This window comes from Myiozetetes cayanensis, unplaced genomic scaffold (genome assembly GCF_022539395.1).
Source record: "Myiozetetes cayanensis isolate MyiCay16 unplaced genomic scaffold, myiCay2020 scf446, whole genome shotgun sequence".
Lineage (NCBI taxonomy): Eukaryota > Metazoa > Chordata > Aves > Passeriformes > Tyrannidae > Myiozetetes > Myiozetetes cayanensis.
In genome coordinates, this window is record NW_026087683.1 from 664 (window position 1) to 24474 (window position 23811).

General features: G+C 57.5%; 2 protein-coding genes across 2 annotated transcripts; both read left to right on the forward strand.

Moving 5' to 3' along the window:
• Positions 1-234: 234 nt before the first annotated feature.
• LOC126648137 (U4/U6 small nuclear ribonucleoprotein Prp31-like) lies at positions 235-18353 on the forward strand. Its single transcript, XM_050330842.1, has 17 exons — positions 235-414; positions 2349-2409; positions 3968-4059; positions 4134-4232; positions 5229-5335; positions 6664-6833; positions 7212-7369; positions 7465-7554; positions 9299-9342; positions 9485-9529; positions 9972-10003; positions 10104-10108; positions 10240-10367; positions 11014-11086; positions 13496-13624; positions 13712-13810; positions 18315-18353. The coding sequence occupies exons 1-17, from the start codon at positions 235-237 to the stop codon at positions 18351-18353; spliced, it is 1551 nt and encodes a 516-aa protein (XP_050186799.1).
• Positions 18275-23456, forward strand: LOC126648135 (basic salivary proline-rich protein 1-like). Its single transcript, XM_050330841.1, has 3 exons — positions 18275-18628; positions 21169-21227; positions 22165-23456. Exons 1-3 carry the CDS (start codon positions 18435-18437, stop codon positions 22500-22502), a joined length of 591 nt encoding a protein of 196 aa, XP_050186798.1. The 5' UTR covers positions 18275-18434; the 3' UTR covers positions 22503-23456.
• The last annotated feature ends 355 nt before the right edge of the window (positions 23457-23811 follow it).

The window sequence follows — 23811 nt, forward strand, 5'->3', positions numbered from 1 at the left end:
GGGGGTCTGTGCTCTCTCCCAGTGGGGTCTGTGCTCTCTCCCAGTGCTCCCAGTGCTCCCAGTGAGCCATGTCCCTGACTGGGGGTGCTCTGTGCTCTCTCCCAGTGGGGTCTGTGCTCTCTCCCAGTGCTCCCAGTGCTCCCAGTGAGCCATGTCCCTGACTGGGGGTGCTCTGTGCTCTCTCCCAGTGGGGTCTGTGCTCTCTCCCAGTGCTCCCAGTGCTCCCAGTGAGCCATGTCCCTGGCTGACGAGCTGCTGGCGGACCTGGAGGAGGCGGAGGAGGAGGAGGAGGCCGAGGCCGAAGGCTCCGAGGGGGGGGAGGAGCCGCCCATCGAGGACGTGCGGGACGAGCCCCGGACCCCGGAGGGGAGCGAGTCCGTGCGCAGCATCGCCAAGCTGTGGGGCAGCAGAGCGGTCAGAAATGCCCCAAAATATCCCTAAATACCCCCAAAAATATCCCCAGAATATCCCTAAAATATCACCAAAATATCACCAAAACCACCCCCAAAATATCCCCCAAACCCCCCGAGGGCAGCGAGTCCGTGCGCAGCATCGCCAAACTCTGGGGCAGCAGAGCGGTCAGAAATGCCCCAAAATATCCCTAAATACCCCCAAAAATATCCTGAAAATATCCCCTAAATATCCCCAAAACCCACCCCGAACCCCCCGAGGGCAGCGAGTCCGTGCGCAGCATCGCCAAACTGTGGGGCAGCAGAGCGGTCAGAAATGCCCCAAAATGACCCAAAAATATCCTGAAAATATCCCCTAAATATCCTCAAAATATCCCCAAAATATCCAGAAAATATCCCCAAAATATCCTCAAAATATCCCCCAAAATATCCCCCAAACCCCCCGAGGGCAGCGAGTCCGTGCGCAGCATCGCCAAGTTATGGGGCAGCAGAGCGGTCAGAAATGCCCCAAAATATCCCTAAATACCCCCAAAAATATCCCCAGAATATCACCAAAATATCCCCAAAATATCCCCAGAATATCCCCAAAAACAACCCCCAAACCCCCCGAGGGCAGCGAGTCCGTGCGCAGCATCGCCAAGTTATGGGGCAGCAGAGCGGTCAGAGATGCCCAAAAATATCCCTAAATATCCCCAAAATATCCTTCAAAATATCCTGAAAATATCCCCAGTATATCCTCAAAATATCCCCAAAATGCCCCCAGAATATCCCCAAAATATCCCCAGAATATCCCTAAATATCCCCCAGAATATCCCCAAAATATCCCCAGAATATCCCCAAAATATCCCCAAAATGTCCTCAAAATATCCCCGGAATATCCCCAAAATATTCCCAAGATATCCTCAAAATATCCTCAAAATATCCCCAGAATATTCCCAGAATATCCCCAGAATATCTCCAAAGTATCCCTCAAAATGTCCCCAAAATATCCCTTAAATATCCCCAAAATATCTCCCAAAATATCCCCAAAATATTCCCCAAAACACCCCCCAAAAACCCCCCAAAAACTCATCCCAAAATCGCTGCAAGTGCCACTCCAAATCCACTCTAAAACCACCCCAGAACCACCCCAACCCCCTCCCCAAAAAGCAACTCAAAAACCACCCCAAAAATACCCCAAAACCCACCCAAAAACACCTCAAAACCCACCCCAAAAAAACCCCAAAACAACCCTAAAACCATCCTCAAAACCCACCCCAAAAACACCCCCAAAACAACCCTAAAACCATCCTCAAAACCCACCCCCAAATATCCCCAAAACCAGCACAAAAACATCCCAAAAATACCCCCAAACCTACCCTAAAACTAGCACAAAGGCCCCAAGGCCCTCAACCCCCCAAAGACAACCCAAGAGCCCCACCACAAGACCACCCCAAAACAACGACCTAAAACCATCCTCAAGATGCAACCTAAAAATACTTCAAGCCTACCCCAAAACCAGCACACAAAACACCCCAAAACCCAGCCTGAAAAGCCTCAAGACCACCCCAGAAACCCTAAAACATCCCAGACCCACTCTCAAAGCCCAACCCAAGATACCCTAGAAACTCACCCTAAGCCCCACCTCAAAGACACCCCAAACCCCACTCCAAGAGCACCCCAAAACCACCCTTAAACCCAACTTCAAATCCTCCAACCCCCCAAAAGTCCTCCCACCTCCCACTTCAAAGTCCTAAATTCCCCAGAACTCCTCCGAACCTCCTCCAGGACTCCCCAAATCCCACTGACCCCCTCCCCTCAATCCTCCCCTCCCTCAAGGCCAAACAACCCCCAAAAAAATCCCATTTTGGGGTTTTCCCCTCCCCAAATTTGGGGTTTTTGGCTCCCCACTCCAATTTTTGGGGCTAAATCTGCCGATTTTGGGTCTGTTTCCCCCAGTTTGTGGAGATCATGCAGAAAGATCGAGAGTACATCAACAAACAGCCCAAAGCCGCTGAAGGTGACCCCAAAAACCCCAAAACCTCCAAAAAACCCCCAAAATCAGGGTCCCCCCTCCTCCCCACCCCCACAACTGCCCACCCAAATCCCCCAAAACTGCCCCAAAAAGGGGATTTGGGGGCGCATTTGAGTCTGGGAGTAGGTTTTGGAGGTCATTGAGAGGATTTTGGGGGTCCTGGGGATTAGAGGAGTTTTGGGGGCTCTGGGTGGGATTTGAGGGAATTTGGGGAAGGCTTTGGGGTCTCGGGATGGGATTTGGGAGGTCCCTTAGGGGAGATTTTGGGGCATTTTGGGGTCTGGGGTGGGTTTTGGGGAGTCCTGAGGATTTTGGGGGTCCTGGAGGGATTAGAGGAGTTTTGGGGGTTCTGGGTGGATTTGGGGAAGATTTTGGGGTCTCAGGTGGGATTTTAGGGGTCCCTTTGGGGGAATTTTGGGGGCATTTTGAGGTCGGGGTGGGTTTGGGGAGTCGTTGAGGGGATTTTGGGGGTCCTGAGGGATTAGAGGAGTTTTGGGGGGCTCTGGAGTGGGATTTGAGGGAATTTGGGGAAGGTTTTGGGGTCTCGAGTGGGATTTGGGGGAAGAATTTTGGGGGAATTTTGAGGGGGCATTTTGGGGTCTGGGTGGGTTTTGGGTGGTCGGTGAGGGATTTTGGGGGTCCTGGGAAGGATAAGAGGAGTTTTGGGGGATTCTGGATGGGATTTGGGGAGAATTTGGGGAGAATTTGGGGGAAGGTTTTGGGGTCTCGGGTGGGATTTGGGGGGTCCCTTTGGGGGAGGAATTTTGGGGGAGTCCTGGTGAGGATTTGGGAGGGGATTTTTTGAGGGGAGGGTCCCAGGTGGGTTTGGGGGGGTCTCAGTTGGGTTTTTGGGGTTCTTTGTGAGGATTTGGGGGGATCCTGGGGGGGTTTGAGGATTTCCCAAGGGAATTTTGGGTCGATTTCCCCATTTTTGGGCAGTTTTGGGCCTGGTGGAGGCAGCTCCGAAATATCCGCTCGGGTGGGATTTGGGCGGGTCCCAGGGGGATTGTAGGGAATCCTGGGTGGGATTCAGGGGTCCCTGGGAGGGTTTAGGGGAATCCTGGGTGGGATTCAGGGGTCCCTGGCAGGATTGTAGGGAATCCTGGGTGGGATTTGGGGGGTCCCAGGGGGGATTTAGGGAATCCTGGGTGGGATTCAGGGGGTCCCAGGGGGGATTTAGGGAATCCTGGGTGGGATTCAGGGGGTCCCTGGGGGGATTTAGGGAATCCTGGATGGGGTTCAGGGGTCCCAGGGAATTTAGGGAATCCTGGATGGGGTTCAGGGGGTCCCAGGGGGGATTTAGGGAATCCTGGATGGGGTTCAGGGGGTCCCAGGTGGGAATTTAGGGAATCCTGGGTGGGATTCAGGGGGTCCCAGGGGGGATTTAGGGAATGCTGGGTGGGATTCGGGGGGGTCCTAAGGGCGGATTTAGGGAATGCTGGGTGGGATTCAGGGGGTCCCTGGGGGGATTTAGGGAATGCTGGGTTTCCCAAGGGAATTTTGGGTCGATTTCCCCGTTTTGGGCAGTTTTGGGCCCGGTGAGGCGGCCCCGAGTACCGAGTGATCGTCGACGCCAACAACCTGACGGTGGAGATCGAGAACGAGCTGAGTGAGCCCCGGCAGGGGATCCTGGGGGCCTGGGGTGTTTTTGGGGGTTCAGGGGCTGAGGTGGATTTTGGGACCCCCATTTTCCCCTCCCCTTCCCCCAGTACATCATCCACAAGTTCATCCGGGACAAATATTCCAAGAGGTTCCCGGAGCTGGAGTCGCTGGTGCCCAACGCGCTGGATTACATCCGGACGGTCAAGGTGGGCTGGGACCCCCCAAACACCCCAAAACATCTCCTGGGACCCTCAAAACTCACCTGAGACCCCCCAAAACACCCCCTGGGACCCTCAAAACTCACCTGGGACCCCCAAAACTCACCTGGGACCCTCAAAACTCACCTGGGACCCCCAAAACTCACCTGGGACCCCCCCAAACACCCCCTGGGACCCTCAAAACTCAGCTGGGACCCCCAAAACACCCCCTTGGACCCCCAAAACACCTCCTGGGACCCTCAAAACTCATCTGGGACCCCCCCAAAACACCCCCTGGCACCCTCAAAACTCACCTGGGACCCCCTAAACTCACCTGGGACACCCCCAAACACCCTGGCACCTCAAACTCACCTGGGACCCCTAAAATGCCCTGGGACCCTCAAACTTCCCTGGGACCCTCAAACTCACCTGGGACCCCTAAAACTCACCTGGGACCCCAAATACCCCTGAGACCTCAAACCATCTGGGACCCCCAAACACCTCCTGGGACCATCCAAAAACTCACCTGGGACCCCCAAAACACCCCCTGGGACCCCCCGAAACACTCCCTGGCACCCTCAAAACTCATCTGGGACCCCCCCAAAACTCACCTGGGACCCCCAAAACACCCCCTGGGACCCCCAAAACTCACCTGGGACCCCCTAAACACCCCCTGGGACCCCTGAAACACCCCCTGGGACCCCCAAAACTCACCTGGGACCCCCAAAACACCCTCAAAACTCCCCTGGGATCCCCAAATCCCACCTGGGACCCCCAAAACACCCTGAAAACTCCCCTGGGACCCTCAAAACTCACCTGGGACCCCCAAAACACCCTGAAAACTCCCCTGGGACCCCCAAAACTCACCTGGGACCCCCAAAACACCCTCAAAACTCCCCTGGGACCCCCAAATCCCACCTGGGACCACCCAAATCACCCCTGTTCCTGAGGGTAGGGCTGTCACCCACCCTTTTTTCCCTCTCTAATTTTGGGGGTTCCTCTCAGGAACTGGGGAACTCCCTGGACAAGTGCAAGAACAACGAGAACGTGCAGCAGATCCTGACCAACGCCACCATCATGGTGGTCAGCGTGACGGCCTCCACCACCCAGGGGTCAGGGGGGCCACAAATAATGGGGGGGACCTTTTCTTCCCCTCACATTTCCCTCCATTTTCCCCTCACATTTCCCTCCATTTCCCCCTCACCTTTCCCTCCATTTTTCCCTTAAAATTCCCTCCATTTCCCCCTCACCTTTCCCTCCATTTTTCCCTTAAAATTCCCTCCATTTTCCCCTCACATTTCTCTCCATTTTCCCCTCACATTTCCCTCCATTTTCCCCTCACCTTTCCCTCCATTTTCCCCTCACCTATCCCTTCATTTTCACCTCACCTTTCCCTCCATTTTTCCTTTAAAATTCCCGCCACTTTCCCCTCAAAACTCCTTCCATTTTCCCCTCACCTTTCCCTCCATTTTCTCCTCACCTTTCCCGCCATTTTCCCCTCACGTTTCCCTCCATTTTTCCCTTAAAATTCCCGCCACTTTCCCCTCAAAATTCCTTCCATTTTCCCCTCACATTTCTCTCCATTTTCCCCTCACATTTCCCTCCATTTTCCCCTCACCTTTCCCTCCATTTTCCCTTCACCTTTCCCTCCATTTTCCCCTCACGTTTCCCTCCATTTTCACCTCATGTTTTTCTTCATTTTCCCCTCACGTTTCCCTCAATTTTTCCCTTAAAATTCCCGCCACTTTCCCCTCAAAATTCCCTCCATTTTCCTCTCATGTTTCCCTCCATTTTCCCCTCACGTTTCCCTCCATTTTCTCCTCAAAATTCCTTACGTTTTCCCCTCAAAATTCCTTCCATTTTCCCCTCATGTTTCCCTCCCTTTTCCCCTCACCTTTCTCTCCCTTTTCCCCTCGCATTTCCCTCCATTTCCCCCTCACATTTCCCACCATTTCCCTCTCATGTTTCCCTTCATTTTCCCCCTCGCATTTCCCACCATTTTGTCCCCTCATGTTCCCCCCCATTTTCCCCTCAAAATTCCCTCCATTTTCTCCTCACATGTCCTCCGTTTTCTCCTCACGTTTCTCTCCATTTTCCCCTCAAAATTCTTTCCATTTTCCCCTCACATTTCCCGCCCTTTTCCCCTCACATTTCCCACCACTTTCTCCTCACATTTCCCTCCCTTTCCTCCTCACCTTTCCCACCCTTTTCCCCTCACATTTCCCTCCCTTTTCCCCTCACATTTCCCACCCTTTTCCCCTCACCTTTCCCTCCCTTTTCCCCTCACCTTTCCCTCCCTTTCCCCCTCACGTTTCCCTCCCTTTCCCCCTCACATTTCCCTCCCTTTTCCCCTCACCTTTCCCTCCCTTTTCCCCTCACCTTTCCCACCCTTTTCCCCTCACATTTCCTAATCCCATCCGTGTCTCCTCACCGATGGCAGGCAGCAGCTGTCGGAGGAGGAGCTGAGCCGGATCGAGGACGCCTGTGACATGGCCCTGGCCCTGAGCGGGGCCAAGCTCCGGATCTACGAGTACGTCGAGTCCCGGATGTCCTTCATCGCCCCCAACCTCTCCCTCATCCTCGGGGCCTCCACGGCCGCCAAGATCATGGGTGAGACCCCCCAGAACCCACCCCCCAAAACTACCCCCCAAAATCTCCCCCTTGAGAACCCTAAATCGCCCCCAAATTACCCCAAAACCCTCTCCTTTTCCTCTCCCTGAACTCCCACTACCCCCAGTCTTCTTGTGTTTTTTTTGGGTTGGCTCCTTCCTTTTCCCCCTGGATTTTGGGGTTCCCCCCCCAACCCCTGTGTATTTTGGGGGTCCCCCCCTCATTCCAGGGGTCACAGGGGGGTCTCCCCCACATTTTGGAGTCTTTCCTTTCTCTCCAAACTCCCGCTTCCCTCACCCTCTGTATTTTTGGGATCCCCCCAGATTTCGGGGTCCCCCCCAACCCCTCTGTATTTTGGGGGTCCCCCCCTCATTGCAGGGGTCGCAGGGGGTCTCACCCCGCTGTCCAAGCTCCCAGCCTGTAACATCCTCCTGCTGGGGGCCCAACGCCGGACCCTGTCGGGCTTCTCGTCCACGTCGGTGCTGCCCCACACGGGCTTCATCTACCACAGCGACATCGTGCAGTCCCTGCCCCCGGTGGGTTATCCCCGTCCCCCACCCAGGTACCCCTTCCTGGGGACCCCCAGATTTGGGGGAACCCCCCCCCGTGACCCCCCGAAATCCCCCCGCAGGATTTGAGGAGGAAGGCGGCCAGGCTGGTGGCGGCCAAGTGCACCCTGGCGGCGCGGGTGGACTCGTTCCACGAGAGCCAGGACGGAAAGGTGGGACCTAAAACACTCCTGGGGGCCCCAAAATATCCCCCAATATCCCCCAAAATCCAAACCCATAGTGGGAACCACCAAAAACCCCCGTGGGATCCCCAAAACCCCACCCTAGTGCAGCGGGTGGACTCGTTCCACGAGAGCCAGGACGGAAAGGTGGGACCTAAAACACTCCTGGGGAGCCCCAAAATTCATCTGGGGGGACCCCAAAATATCCCCCAGCCCAAACACCTCTGTGGGACCCCCTAAACCCCTGTGGGATCCCCTAAAACCCCCACCCTAGTGCGGCGGGTGGACTCGTTCCACAAGAGCCAGGACGGAAAGGTGGGACCTAAAACACTCCTGGGGGACCTCAAAATTCATCTGGGGGGACCCCAAAATATCCCCCAACCCAAACACTTCCCTGGGACCCCCTAAAACCCCCGTGGGATCCCCAAACCCCCACCCTAGTGCGGTGGGTGGACTTGTTCCGTGAGAGCCAGGACGGAAAGGTGGGACCTAAAACGCACCTGGGAACCCCAAAATATCCCCCAAAATCCCCCAAAATCCAAAACCATATCTGAGACCCCCTAAAACCCCCGTGGGATCCCCCAAAACCCCACCCTAGTGCCATGGGTGGACTCGTTCCATGAGAGCCAGGACGGAAAGGTGGGACCTAAAACACTCCTGGGGGACCCCAAAATATCCCCCAAAATCCAAACCCATAGCGGGAACCCCCAAAACTCCCGTGGGATCCCCTAAAACCCCCATGGGATCCCCAAAACCCCACCCTAGTGCGGCGGGTGGACTTGTTCCATGAGAGCCAAGACGGAAAGGTGGGACCTAAACAACTCCTGGGGAGCCCCAAAATTCATCTGGGGGGACCCCAAAATATCCCCCAACCCAAACACTTCCCTGGGACCCCCCAAAACCCCCGTGGGATCCCCCAAACCCCCGCCCTAGTGCGGTGGGTGGACTCGTTCCACGAGAGCCAGGACGGAAAGGTGGGACCTGGGGGACCCCAAAATATCCCCCAATATCCCCCAAAATCCAAACCCATATCTGAGACCCCCTAAAAGCCCCGTGGGATCCCCTAAAACCCGTGGATCCCTAAACCCCGTGGGATCCCCCAAACCCCCACCCTAGTGCGGCGGGTGGACTCGTTGACGAGAGCCAGGACGGAAAGGTGGGACCTGGGGGACCCCAAAACTCACCTGGGGGGACCCCAAAATATCCCCCAAATCCACAACCATTTCTGGGACCCCCAAACCCCCTGGGACCCCCAAACACCCCTTGGACCCCCAAATCCCCCTAGGACCCCCACATCCCCTCAGGGACCCCCCAAACCCCCTGGGACCCCCAAACACCCTTGGACTCCCCAGACCCCTCAGGGACCCCCAAACCCCCTGGGACCCCCAAACACCCCTTGGACCCCCATATCCCCCTGGGACCCCCAGACCCCCTCAGGGACCCCCAAGACCCCTCAGGGACCCCCAGACCCCCTGGGACCCCCAGACCCCCTCAGGGACCCCATTTCCCCCAGGTGGGGTAGGAGCTGAAGGAGGAGATCGGCGCCAAGTTCCATGAGTGGCAGGAGCCCCCTGGGACCCCAGGAATCCCCTGGGACCCCCAAAGCCCCTCAGGGACCCCCTAAATCCCCTGGGACCCCCAAACCCCCTCAAGGACCCCCAAACCCCCTGGGACCCCCAAATCCCCTGGGACCCCCAAACCCCTGGGACGCCCCAAACCCCCTTTGTGCCCCCAGGTGGGGTACGAGGCTGAAGGAGGAGATCGGCGCAAGTTCGACAAGTGGCAGGAGCCCCCTGGGACCCCCAAACCCCCTCAGGGACCCCCAAATCCCCCTGGGACCCCCAAACCCCCTGGGACCCCCAAACCCCTCAGGGACCCCCAAATCTCCCAAAGACCCCCAAGCCCCCTTTGTGTCCCCCAGGTGGGGTGCGAGGCTGAAGGAGGAGATCGAGCGCAAGTTCGACAAGTGGCAGGAGCCCCCTGGGACCCCCAAATCCCCCTGGGACCCCCAAACCTCCCTGGGACCCCCAAACTCCCTCAGGGACCCCCAAACCCCTCAGGGACCCCCAAACCCCTCAGGGACCCCCATTTCCCCTCCCCCAGGTGGGGTACGAGGCTGAAGGAGGAGATCGAGCGCAAAGTTCGACAAGTGGCAGGAGCCCCCTGGGACCCCCAAACCCCCTCAGGGACCCCCCAAACCCCTCTGGGACCCCCAAATCTGCCCAAAGACCCCCAAACCTCCCCTTTGTGCCCTCCAGGTGGGAGTACGAGGCTGAAGGAGGAGATCGAGCGCAAGTTCGACAAGTGGCAGGAGCCCCCTGGGACCCCCCAGAGCCCCCTGGGACCCCCAAACCCCCTGGGACCCCCAAATCCCCTCAGGGACCCCCAAACCCCCTTTGTGCCCCCAGGTGGGAGTACGAGCTGAAGGAGGAGATCGAGCGCAAGTTCGACAAGTGGCAGGAGCCCCCTGGGACCCCCAAACCCCCTGGGACCCCCAAACTCCCCCTGGGACCCCCAAAGCCCCCTTTGTGCCCCCCCAGGTGGGGTACGAGCTGAAGGAGGAGATCGAGCGCAAGTTCGACAAGTGGCAGGAGCCCCTGGGACCCCCAGGACCCCAAATCCCCCTGGGACCCCCAAACGCCCTCAGGGACCCCCAAACCCCCTTTGTGCCCCCAGGTGGGGTACGAGCTGAAGGAGGAGATCGAGCGCAAGTTCGACAAGTGGCAGGAGCCCCCCCCGGTGAAGCAGGTGAAGCCCCTCCCGGCCCCCCTGGACGGGCAGAGGAAGAAGAGGGGGGGCCGGAGGTGAGTTAATTAGCGCTAATTAGCACCCTAATTAACCCCAGTTATTCCTCATTAACCAATCGTTTGTTGGTGGGTGGGCAGAGGGGGAATGGGGGGGGGGGAAGAGTGTGGGGAGACCCCCTCCATCTGATCCACCCTAATTAACCACTAATTAGCTCCTAATTAATGCTCTAATTAACCCGTAATTCAATCTCAAAATAAATGTTTGTCAACCTACTAATTAACTCCTAGTTAAGTCTTCCAATTAATTCCTTTACTGGTTCTCTAATTAACCCTTAACAAAGCTACAATGAACTTCTAATTAATGGCCAATTAGTTCCTTAGTTAACTGTAATTAACTACTGATAACCTGTAAGTAATCACTAGCTAAGGCTTGATTAATTCCCTAATTATCAGTAATTAACTCCCTATTTGACTGCTAATTAACCCCTGTCTGACCTCTAATCACCACCCCCCAATTGAGGCCTAATTAACACTAAATTTTATCTAAAACTCTCTGGTTAACCCTAATTAATACCTAATTTATACCTAATTAGTGGCCCAGTGAAGCTCTTAATTAACTGCCCTGTTAATTCTCCTATTAATCACTTAATTGATCTCAAATTACCACCTAATTACCCCTAATTAACCCTTAATTACCCCCCAGGTACCGGAAGATGAAGGAGCGTTTGGGGCTGACGGAGATCCGGAAGCAGGCCAACAGGATGAGCTTTGGGGAGGTAATTAACACTAATTAACACTAATTAATGCTAATTAGCCTGGAGGAGGTGGGTAATTAACCCCTGTTAACCAGAAGGAGGTGGGTAATTAACCCCAAATAACCAGGGAGGTGGGTAATGAACCCCATTAACCAGGAGGAGGTGGGTAATTAACCCCAATTAACCAGGAGGAGGTGGGTAATTAACACAAATTAACCAGGAGAAGGTGGGTAATTAACACAAATTAACCAGGAGAAGGTGGGTAATTAACCCCAATTAACCAGGAGGAGGTGGGTAATTAACCCCAATTAACCAGGAGGAGGTGGGTAATTAACCCCCATTAACCAGGAGGAGGTGGGTAATTAACCCCATTAACCAGGAGGAGGTGGGTAATGAACCCCATTAACCAGGAGGAGGTGGGTAATGAACCCCAATTAACCAGGAGAAGGTGGGTAATTAACCCCAATTAACCAGGAGGAGGTGGGTAATTAACCCTAATTAACAGGAGGAGATGGTGGGTAATTAACCCCCATTAATCAAGAGAAAGTGGGTAATTAACCCAAATTAACCAGAAGAAAGGTGGGTAATTAACCCCAAATAACCAGGATGAGGTGGGTAATTAACCTAAATTAATCAGGAGGAGGTCGGTAATTAACCCCAATTAACCAAGAGGAAGTGGATAATTAACCTCAATTACCACCACAGTTAATTAACAGGAAAGCCCCTTAATGGGGGATCCCCCCAATTAACGCTCATGGTTAATTAATCTTTTTCTAAAAAGGGAACCCCTTTTATTCCCCTTTAATCCCCCCCAAACCCCCCTTTTATCCCCCTTTAACCCCATTTTTCCCCAGTTTAACCCCATTTTCTCCCAGTTTAACCCCATTTTCTCCCAGTTTCCCCCCATTTTCTGTCAGTTAACCCCATTTTCTCCCAGTTTACCCCCATTTTCTCCCAGTTTAACCCCATTTTCTCTCAGTTTACCCCCCTTTTATCCCATTTTAACCCCATTTTCTCCCAGTTTACCCCCATTTTCTCTCAGTTTAACCCCCTTTTCTCCCAGTTTAACCCCATTTTCTCCCAGTTTAACCCCATTTTCTCCCAGTTTAACCCCATTTTCTCCCAGTTTAACCCCATTTTCTCCCAGTTTCCCCCCATTTTCTCCCCTTTTACCCCCATTTCCTCTCAATTTACCCCCATTTTCTCCCTTTTTTCTCCCCCAGATCGAGGAGGACGCCTACCAGGAGGACCTGGGCTTCAGCCTGGGCCACCTGGGACCCCCAAAACCCCTTTTATCCCCTTTTAACCCCATTTTCTCTCATTTTAACCCCATTTTCTCTCAGTTTAACCCCATTTTCTCTCAGTTTAACCCCATTTTCTCTCAGTTTACCCCCATTTTCTCCCCCTTTAACCCCATTTTCTCCCCCTTTAACCCCATTTTCTCTCAGTTTAACCCCATTTCCTCCCAGTTTAACCCCATTTTCTCCCCCAGATCGAGGAGGACGCCTACCAGGAGGATCTGGGCTTCAGTCTGGGCCACCTGGGACCCCCAAAACCCCCTTTTATCCCCATTTTTTCTCAATTTACCCCCATTTTACCCCCATTTTCTCCCCCAGATCGAGGAGGACGCCTACCAGGAGGATCTGGGCTTCAGCCTGGGCCACCTGGGACCCCCAAAACCCCCTTTTATCCCCATTTTCTCTCAGTTTAACCCCATTTTCTCCCTTTAACCCCATTTTTTTCTCATTTAACCCCATTTTCTCTCATTTTACCCCCATTTTCTCCCCCAGATCGAGGAGGACGCCTACCAGGAGGACCTGGGCTTCAGTCTGGGCCACCTGGGACCCCCAAAACCCCCTTTTATCCCCATTTTATCCCACTTTACCCCATTTTCTCTCAGTTTAACCCCATTTTCTCCCCCTTTAACCCCATTTTCTTTTAATTTACCCCCATTTTCTCTCAATTTAACCCCTTTTTTCTCCCCCAGATCGAGGAGGACGCCTACCAGGAGGACCTGGGCTTCAGCCTGGGCCACCTGGGACCCCCAAAACCCCCTTTTATCCCCATTTTCTCTCATTTTAACCCCTTTTTTGCCCCCAGATCGAGGAGGACGCCTACCAGGAGGATCTGGGTTTCAGCCTGGGCCACCTGGGACCCCCAAAACCCCCTTTTATCCCCATTTTTTCTCAATTTATCCCCATTTTACCCCCATTTTCTCCCCCAGATCGAGGAGGACGCCTACCAGGAGGATCTGGGCTTCAGCCTGGGCCACCTGGGACCCCCAAAACCCCCTTTTATCCCCTTTTATCCCCATTTTCTCCCAGTTTACCCCCATTTTCTCCCAGTTTAACCCCATTTTCTCCCAGTTTAACCCCATTTTTTTCCCATTTAACCCCATTTTCTCTCATTTAACCCCATTTTCTCCCCCAGATCGAGGAGGACGCCTACCAGGAGGATCTGGGTTTCAGCCTGGGCCACCTTGGCAAGGCCGGCAGTGGCCGGGTGAGACAAACCCAGGTCAACGAGGCCACCAAGGCCCGGATCAGCAAGACCCTGCAGGTACCTGCGGCCCCCCCAGCCCCCTGCTGCCCCCCCCGGGGGGTTAATGAGCCGTAATTAGCGTTAATTAACCCCCCCTTGGCGCAGAGGACCCTGCAGAAGCAGAGCGTGGTCTACGGGGGCAAATCCACCATCCGGGACCGCTCGTCCGGCACCGCCTCCAGCGTCGCCTTCACCCCCCTGCAGGTGGGGAGGGGGCAAAGGGGAGCTTGGGGGTCCATGGGGGTTTTGGGGAGTCCTGGGGGAGAAAGGGGGTTTGAGGGTCCTGGGGGATGAAGAGGGGGTTTGGGAGGATCCTGGGGGTTTGGAGGAGAGGAAAGGGTGTTTGGGGGTTCTGGGGCATCTGGGAGGTAAAAGGGAGTTTGGGGGAGAAAGGTGGAGGAAAGGGGGTTTGGGGGGTCCTGGGGGTTTGGGGAGCCCATGGGGAGGTTTGGGGGTCCTGGGTGGGAGAAAAGGGGTTGGGGGTCCTGGGGGAGGAAAGGGGGTTGGGGGAGAAAAGGGGGTTTAGAGGGTCCGTGGGGAGGTTTGGGGCGTCCTGGGGGAGAAAGGGGTTTGGGGGTCCTGAGGGGAGAAAAGGGGGTTTGGGGGAGAAAAGGGGATTTGGGGGTCCTGGGGGAGAGAAAAGGGGTTTGTGGGTTCTGGGAGGTTTGGGGGTCCCTAGGGAGGTTTGGGGGTCCTGGGGGAGAAAAGGGGGTTTGGGGGTCCCTGGGGAGGTTTGGGGGTCCTGGGGGATCTGAGGGGTTTGGGGGATCCTGAGGGTTTGGGGGTCCTAAGGGGTTTGGAGGTCCCTGGGGGAGAGAAAGGGGTTTGGGGGTCCTGGGGGTTTAGGGGGTCCATGGGGAGGTTTCGGGGGTCCTGGGTGGGAGAAAAGGGGTTTGGGGGTTCTGGGGATCTGAGGGGTTTGGGGGTCCTGGGGTTTAGGGGAGGAAAGGGGGTTTGGGGGTCCTGGGGGTTTGGGGGAAAAGGGGGAGAAGAGGGGGTTTGGGGGTCCTGGGGGAGAAATGGGGTTTGAAGGAGGAGAAAAGGGGAGGAAAGGGAGTTTGGGGAGAGAAAGGGGAGGAAAGGAGTTTGGGGGTCCTGGGGGTTAGCGTCTGGGGGTGAAGAGGGGGTTTGGGGGTGGAAAGGGGGTTTGGGGGTCCTAGGGGAGAAAAGGGGGTTTGGGGGTCCTGGGAGGTTTGGGGGCTCCTGGGGAGGACTGGGGGTCCTGGGGGAGAAAAGGGGGTTTGGGGGTCCTGGGGGTTTGGGGGAAAAGGGGAGAAGAGGGGTTTTGGGGGTCCCTAGGGAGGTTTAGGGGTCCTGGGGAGAGAAAGGGGGTTTGGGGGTCCTGGGGATCTGAGGGGTTTGGGGGTCCTGGGGGTTTAGGGGAGGAAAGGGGGTTTGGGGGTCCTGGGGGATCTGAGGGGTTTGGGGGTCCTGGAGGGTTTAGGGAGAAAAGGGGACCTGAGGGGTCCCTGGGAGGTTTGGGGGTCCTGGGGTTTGGGGGGAAAGGTGGAGGAGAAGGGGTTTGGGGGTCCTGGGGGAGAAAAGGGGGTTTGGGGGATCCTGGGGGATCTAGGGGGAGAAAGGGGGTTTGGGGTGTCCTGGGGGAGAAAGGGGGTTTGGGGGTCCTGGGGCGAAGAGGGGTTTGGGGGCAGAAAAGGTGGAGTAAAAGGGGGTTTGGGGGTCCTGGGGATTTGGGGGATCTTGGGGAGAGAAAAGGGGTTTGGGGGTCCTGGGGGTTTGAGGGGTCTTGGGAGAGAAAAGGGGGTTTGGGGGTCCCTGGGAGGTTTGGGGGATCCTAGGGGAGAGAAAGGGGGTTTGGGGGTCCTGGGGAGAGAAGAGGGGGTTTGGGGGATCTGAGGGGTTTGGGGGAGCTCATGGGGGTTTGGGGTGTCCTGGGGGGTTTGGGGAGCCCATGGGGGGCTTTCTGGGGTCCTGGGGGGTCTGAGGGGTTTGGGGGTCCAAGAGGGGTTGGGGGAGGGGAAGGGAGTTTGGGGGATCCTGGGGGGTCTGAGGGGGTTTGGGGAGCCCATGGGGGTTGGGGTGTCCTGGGTGGGTTTGGGGGGTCCTGGGTGGGTTTGGGGGAGCCCATGGGGGTTTGGGGTGTCCTGGGGGGTTTGGGGTGTCCTGGGGGTTTGGGGGCTCAGGGGGATTTGGGGGTCCCTCCAGGTGGGATTTTTTGAGGGGTGATCCCTGACCCCCTGACCCCTGGGACCCCCTGAGACCCCCTGAGACCCCTGAGACCCCTGAGACCCCCTGTGCCCCCAACCCAGGGCCTGAGATCGTGAACCCGCAGGCGTCGAGAAGAAAGTGGCCGAGGCCAACCAGAAATATTTCTCCAGCATGGCCGGAGTTCCTCAAGGTCAAGGGCGACAAAGCAGGGTCCCCACCCCCTGAGACCCCCGACCCCCCTGGGACCCCCAAAATCCTGGGGACCCCAAAAGTCCTGGGGACCCCCAATGTCACCTCTGCTCTTTATACCTTGTTTTTGGGAGCATCTTGGGGAGTTTTTGGGGGTCCTCAAGTCCAGGGGGACAAAGCAGGGTCCCCACCCCCTGAGACCCCCGACCCCCCTGGGACCCCCAAAATTTTGGGGGACCCCAAAAGTCCTGGGGACCCCCAAAAGTCCTGGGGACCCCCGATGTCACCTCTGGTATTTATATATTGAGTTTATGGAGGCGTCTTGGGGAGTTTTTGGGGGTCCTCAAGTTCCAAGGGGGACAAAAGCGGGGTCCCCACCCCCTGAGACCCCCGGCCCCCTGGGACCCCCAAAATCGTGAGGGACCCCAAAAGTCCTGGGGACCCCCAAAGTCCTGGGGACCCCCGATGTCACCTCTGGTATTTATACCTTGATTTTGGGGAGCGTCTTGGGGAGTTTTGGGGGTCCTCAAGGTCCAGGGGGACAAAGCGGGTCCCCACCCCCTGAGACCCCCGACCCCCTGGGACCCCCAAAGTCCTGGGGACCCCAAAAGTCCTGGGGACCCCCGATGTCACCTCCTTGGTATTTATATATTGAGTTTCTTTATGGAGCGTCTTGGGGGAGTTTTGGGGGTCCTGACGGTCCAGGGGGACAAAGCGGGTCCCCACTCCCTGAGACCCCTGACCCCCTGGGACCCCCAAAATTTTGGGGACCCCAAAAGTCCTGGGAGACCCCCAAAGTCCAGGGACCCCTAAAGTCACCTCTGCTCTTTATACCTTGTTTTTGGGGAACATCTTGGGGAGTTTTTGGGGTCCTGAAGGTCCAGGGGGACAAAGCGGGTCCCCACCCCCTGAGATCCCCAGACCCCCCAGGACCCCCAAAATCCTGGGGACCCCCAAAGTCCTGGGGACCCCAAAAGTCCTGGGGCCCCCAAACTCCTGGGACCCCCGATGTCACCTCTGGTATTTATATATTGAGTTTCTTAGGAGCGTCTTGGGGAGTTTCTGGGGTCCTCAAGGTCCAAGGGGGACAAAGCGGGTCCCCACCCCCTGAGACCTCCGACCCCCTGGGACCCCCAAAGTCCTGGAGGACCCCCAAAAGTCCTGGGGACCCCCAAAGTCCCTGTTGTTGTTTATACATTGATTTTGGGTATCGAGTGTCTGTCTGGAGTTTTGGGGGTCCTGAAGGTCCAGGGGACAAAAGTGGAGTCCCCACTCCCCTGAGACCCCCTGACCTCCCTGGGACCCCCAAAATCCTGGCGGACCCCAAAGTCCTGGGGACCCCAAAGTCCTGGGGACCCCCAAGTCCTGGGACCCCTGATGTCACCTCTATCTTTATACGTTGTTTTTGGGGAGCATCTTGGGGAGTTTTTGGGGGTCCTCAAGGCCCAGGGGACAAAAGCGGGGTCCCCACTCCCTGAGACCCCCGACCTCCCTGGGACCCCAAAATCCTGGGGACCCCAAAAGTCCTGGGGACCCTCGATGTCACCTCTGGTATTTATATATTGAGTTTCTTTATGGAGCATCTTGGGGGAGTTTTTGGGGGTCCTCAAGGTCCAGGGGGACAAGTGGGGTCCCCACTCCCCTGAGACCCCCTGGGGCCCCAAAATCCTGGGGACCCCAAAAGTCCTGCACCCCCAGTGTCAGTTGTTGTTGTTTATACATTGATTTTGGATATCGAGTGTCTGTCTGGAGTTTTGGGGGTCCTGAAGGTCCAGGGGACAAAAGCGGGGTCCCCACCCCCTGAGACTCCCGACCCTCTGGGACCCCCAAAGTCCTGGGGACCCCTAAAGTCTTGGGGACTCCCAAAATCCCCCTAATGTCACAACCCCTCCCTTCTCCTTCGTCTGTGGGGATTTTGGGGGCCTGGGGTTTTGGGGTACTGGAAGAATTATTGAGGGACTTTGGGGGATTTTAGGGGGTCCTGGATGGCTTTTTTGGGGGGTCCTGGATGTTGGGAGGACTTTTTAGGGAGCTCTGGGGAGGATTTTGGGTTATTTTGTCAGGGATTTTGGGGTTTTTTGTTGGGATTTTGGGGGTTTGGGGTCCCATTCCCACCCCCCCGGCATCGCGCTGGCCACGCCCCCCGCTGAATCAGCCAATGGGAGAGGCGCTCAGCGCCTGACCCCGCCCCTCGCTCTGCGGTTCCACCAATGAGAAACCACGTCCGCTTCTTCCGCCCTGCCGTGAGTGACAGCCCCTCCGACCAATAGGAGCTCCCTTCGTGTGCACAAAACCCGCCCTGAGGGCGTGGCCTCTTCACAACCACGCCTCTTTGCCGTTATAAACACAGCTCGGCGGCTCCTCCAATAGGAGCGCGCCGTTCCGTTGATTGACAGGCGCTTTGATCCCGCCCCGCTCCGCGCTCACCAATCAGCGGGCGGTTTTCCCTGAGTGACGCGCGGCGGGGCCAATGGGAGCGCGGCGCGTGCGGGCGGGGCGGGGCGTTGGCCTGAGGGAGCCGCCGCCATCTTGGCCGGGTCGGCGCCGAGAGCGGGGGGGGAGGAGGAGGAGGAGGCGCCCCCCGCCTGTCGCGGCCTCTGTCGCGACATCGCAGCGCGATCGGCGCGATCGCAGCCCCCCAAAGGGCCGCCTCGGGACCCCCCGGTGAGTTCCCGGTGGGGGGGGAAGGGAGGGGAGAAAATGGGGGGGAAAGCGCCGGGCCTGGATGGGGCCTGAGGGGAAGGAGGGAGGGAGTGAGGGGAGGCCTGAGGGGGGAGGGGGTTTGTGAGGATTTAGGGGGGTCTGAGGGGGGTCTGTGAGGGTTTAGGGGGATCTGTGAGGGTTTAGGGGTCTGTGAGGGTTTAGGGGGTTTGTGAGGGTTTAGGGGGTTTGTGAGGATTTAGGGGGTTTGTGAGGGTTTAGGGGTTGTGAAGGTTTAGGGGTCTGTGAGGGTTTAGGGGTTGTGAGGATTATGGGGGACTGAGGGAGGGGGAGAGGGGATGGAGGGGAGACCTGAGGGAGGTTTGTGAGGGTTTATGAGGGTTTAGAGGGGTCTGTGAGGGTTTAGGGGGGTCTGTGAGGGTTTAGGGGGTCTGTGAGGGTTTAGGGGGGTTTGTGAGGGTTTAGGGGGGTTTGAGGGGGATGGAGGAGCCTAAAAAGGGGCCTAAAGGGGGTCTGTAGGGGCCTCTGGGAGGGTTAGAGGGGCCTGTAGGGGTTTAGAGGGGCCTGTTGGGGTTTATTGGGATTTATGGGGGTTGTTTTGGGGTCTGGGTGGGGATAGAGGTGAATGTGGGGCTTTTTTTCAGGTCTGGAGGGGTCTGGAGGGCTTTGTGGCCATCTGTAGGGGTCTGGGGGGCTCTAGAGTGGTTTTAGGGGCTCTAAAAGGGGTTTTTAGGGGTTCTAGAGGGGTTAGGGGGGCTCTAAAGGGGTTTTAGGGGGTTCCATGAGGGTCTGGAGAGGCTTATAGGGGCATGGGGGTTTTATGGGGTTCTAGGGGTTTCTCTGGAGGCTCTGAAGGGGTCTGGGGGCTCTCTGGGGGTCTGGGGGGCTCTGTGGGGTCTGAGGGGCTATGTGGGGGTCTGGGGTCTCTCTGGGGGTCTGTGAGGCTGCCTGGGGGGGCTCTGAAGGGGTCTGGGGGTCTCCTGGGGATCTGGGGGTCTGGGGGGTCTCTATGGGATTCTGGGGGGCTCTAGGGGGTCTGAGGGCTCTCTGGGGGTTTGGGGATCTCTAGAGGGGTCTGGGAAGCTCTCTGGGGGTCTGGGGGCTCTAGAGGGTCTGGGGGCTCTAGAGGGTCTGGGGGGCTCTATAGGGGTCTGGGGGCTCTATGGGGGTCTGGGGGCTCTATGGGGAGCTCTAGAGGGGTCTGGGGGCTCTCTGGGGGCTCTAGAGGGATCTGGGGGGTCTCTCTGGGGGTCTGGGGGCTCTCTGGGGGTCTGGGGAGTTTGGGGAGGGTTTGGGGGCTCAGGGGAGGTCTGGGGGTCTCTCTGGGGGTCTCTCTGGGGGTCTGGGTGGTTTGGGAGGGTTTAGGGGGCTCTCTGGGGGGTCTGTGAGGGGCTCTCTGGGGGTCTCAGGGGGTTCTGGGGGGCTGGGGGCTCAGGGAGGTCTGGGGGGTCTCTGGGGGTCTGGGGGTCTCTCTGAGGGTCTGGGGGGCTCTCTGGGGGGGTTTGGGGAGGGTTTGGGGGCTCATGGGGAGGTCTGGGGGTCTCTGGGGGTCTGGGGGCTCTCTGAGGTCTGGGGGTCTCTCTGGGGGTTTGGGAGGGGTCTTGGGGGCTCAGGGAGGTCTGGGGGTCTCTGGGGGTCTGGGGGCTCTCTGAGGGTCTGGGGCTCTAGGGGTCTGGGGGTCTGGGGGGGTCTGGGGGGCTCTAGGGGGGGTCCTCTGGGGGGCTCTAGGGGGTCTGGGGGGCTCTCTGGGGGTCTGGGGAGTCTCTGAGGGGGTCTAGGGGGTCTCTATGGGGGTCTGGGAGGCTCTATGAGGGGTCTAGGGGGCTCTAGAGGGTCTGGGGGGCTCTAAGGGGTTCTGGGCGGGGCTCTCTAGGGGGTCTAGGGGCTCTATGGGGGTCTGGGGGCTCTCTGGGGGTCTGGGGGGCTCTAGAGGGGTCTGGGGGGGCTCTAGAGGGGTCTGGGGGGCTCTCTGGGGGTCTGGGGGGCTCTCTGGGGGTCTGGGGGGTCTCTGGGGAGGGTCTTGGGGGGCTCTCTGGGGGTCTGGGGGCTCTCTGGGGATCTGGGGGTCTGTGTGGGGGGTCTCTCTGGGGGTCTGGAGGTCTCTCTGGGGGTCTGGGGGTCTCTCTGAGGGGTCTCTCTGGGGGTCTGGGGTCTCTCTGGGGATCTGTGGAGGCTCTTAGGGGGTTTGGGGGGGTCTCAGGGAGGTCTGGGGGTCTCTCTGGGGGTCTGGGGGTCTCTCTGGGGGTCTCTCTGGGGGTCTGAGGGGGGTTTGGGGAGGGTTTGGGGGGCTCTCTGGGGGTCTGGGGGTTTGGGGGTCTCTCTGGGGGTCTCTCTGGGGGTCTGGGGTCTCTCTGGGGGTCTCTCTGGGGGTCTGAGGGGTTTGGGGAGGGGTTTGGGGGTCTCTCTGGGGGTCTCTCTGGGAGTTTGGGGGTCTCTCTGGGGGCTCTCTGGGGGTCTGGGGGTTTGGGGGGCTCAGGGAGGTGTGGGGGTGTTTTGGGGGTGTTTTTGGGGGTGTTTTGGGGTGCCTGGCCCCCCTCCCCCAGGCGCCCCCCGAGGGGATGCCGAGAGCCCCCCAGCATGGCTGACAAGAGGAAGCTGCAGGGTGAGCTCTGATTGGCTGGGGCACGGTGGGTGTGGCCACAGGGGCCGCTCTGATTGGCTGCGGCACTTTGGGTGTGGCTGGGGCTCTCTCTGATTGGCTGTCAGATTTTGGGTGTGGTCATGAGTGTTTCTGATTGGCTGGGAAGGACATTTTGGGCGTGGTTGAAGCTGTCTCTGATTGGCTGTCAGATTTTTGCGTGTGACCAAGAACAGCTCTGATTGGCTGCCGGGTTTTGGGTGTGGCCCAGGCTGTCTGTGATTGGCTGTCAGATTTTGGGTGTGGGTGGCACTGTCTCTGATTGGCTGTCGGGTTTTGGGTGTGGCCCAGGCTGTCTGTGATTGGCTGTCAGATTTTTGGGTGTGACCAAGGACAATTCTGATTGGCTGTCACATTTTTGGGTGTGACCAAGAAGAACTTTGATTGGCTGTCGTGTTTTGGGTGTGGCCCGGGCTGTCTCTGATTGGCTGTCAGATTTTGGGTGTGACCAAGAAGAGCTCTGATTGGCTGTCAGATTTTGGGTGTGGCTGGAGCTGTCTCTGATTGGTGTTGGATTTTGGGTGTGACCAAGGACAGCTCTGATTGGCTGTCTCATTTTGGGTGTGCCTGGAGCTGTCTCTGATTGGCTGTCAGATTTCTGTTGTGACTGGAGCTGTCTCTGATTGGCTGTCACATTTTGGGTGTGACCAAGGACAATTCTGATTGGCTGTCACATTTTTGGGTGTGACCAAGACGAACTCTGATTGGCTGTCGGGTTTTGGGTGTGGCTGGAGCTGTCTCTGATTGACTGTCAGATTTTGGGTGTGGCCACGGGCAGCTCTGATTGGCTGTCAGATTTTGGGTGTGACTGGAGCTGTCTCTGATTGGCTGTCACATTTTGGGTGGGGTCACGGGCGGCTCTGATTGGTTGTTGAGATTTGGGTGTGGCCCCTCCCCCCAGGTGAGATCGACAGGTGCCTCAAGAAGGTGTCGGAGGGGGTGGAGCAGTTCGAGGACATCTGGCAGAAGGTGAGGGGGGGACACCCCCAAAATTGCCCTGGGAACCCCCAAAATCCTCCTGGGAACCCCAAAATTGCCCTGGGACCCCCAAAATCCTCCTGGAAACCCCAAAATCCTTCTGGGACCCCTAAAATTGCCCTGGGAACCCCCAAAAATCCCACCTGGGAACCCCCAAAAAACCCCACCTGGGACCCCCCAAAAATCCCATCTGGGACTCCCAAAATCCTCCTGAGAGCCCCCAGAAAACCCACCTGGGACCCCCCTAAAAATCCAATCTAGGACCCTCCAAAAAAATCCCACCTGGGACCCCCTAAAAATCCAATCTGGGTCCCCCCAAAAATCCCATCTGGGACCCCCTGAAATCATCCTGGGAACCCCCAAAAATCCCACCTGAGAACCCCCCAAAAATCCCATCTGGGACCCCCTAAAATCCCCATCTGGGACCCCCAAAAAAATCCCATTTGAGACCCCCCCAAAATCCTCCTGGGAACCCCCAAAAATCCCACCTGGGAACCCCCAAAAAACTCACCTGGGACCCCCCAAAAAACCCATCTGGGACCCCCAAAATCCTCCTGGGACCTCCCAAAAACCCCACCTGGGACTCCCCAAAAAATCCCACCTGGGAACCTCCAAAAACCCCACCCGGGACCCCCCAAAAAACTCCATCTGGGACCCCCCCAAAAAACTCACTTGGGAACCCCCAAAAATCCCACTTAGGACCCCCAAAATCCTCCTGGGAATCCCCAAAAATCCCACCTGGGAACCCCCAAAAATCCCATCTGGGAACCCCCAGAAACCCCATTTGGGATCCCCCAAAAACCCCACCTGGGAACCTCCAAAAACCCCATCTGGGACCCCCAAAAGACTCCATCTGGGACCCCCCAAAAAATCCCATCTGAGATCCCCCAAAATTCTCCTGGGAACCCTTTAAAACCCCATCTGGGATCCCCCAAAAACCCCACCTGGGACCCCCAAAAAACCCCACCTGGGACCCCTCAAAAAACTCCATCTGGGACCCCCCGAAAAACCCATCTGGGACCCCCCAAAATCCTCCTGGGAACCCCCAAAAAACCCACCTGGGACTCCCCAAAAAACCCCATCTGGGAACCCCCAAAAACCCCACCTGGGATCCCCTAAAAACCCCATTTGGGACCCCCCAAAAAACCCACCTGGGACCCCTAAAATCCTCCTGGGACCCCCCAGAACTCACCTGGGATCCCCCAAATCCCCTCCAGGCCCTTCCAGCCCCCCAAATCCCCCAGGAACCCCCAAGCCCCTCTAAGCCCCCAGAGCCTCTCCAGGCCCCCAAACCCCTCCAAGCCCCCAAGCCCCTCTAAGCCCCCTAAACTCCTTCAGCCCCCAGCCCCTCACAAACTCCCTCCAGCCCCCAAAGCCCCCATTTGTGACCCCCGTGCCTCCCCAGGTCCACAGCCCCCAGCCCCCAAAGCCCCCATTCCTGACCCCCACGTGCTCCCCCAAGCTCCACAGCCCCCTCAGCCCCCTCAGAGCCCCCAGCCCCCCAAAACCCCCATTTGTGACCCCCAAAGCCCCCAACACCCCAAAGCCCCCATTTGTGACCCCCATGCCC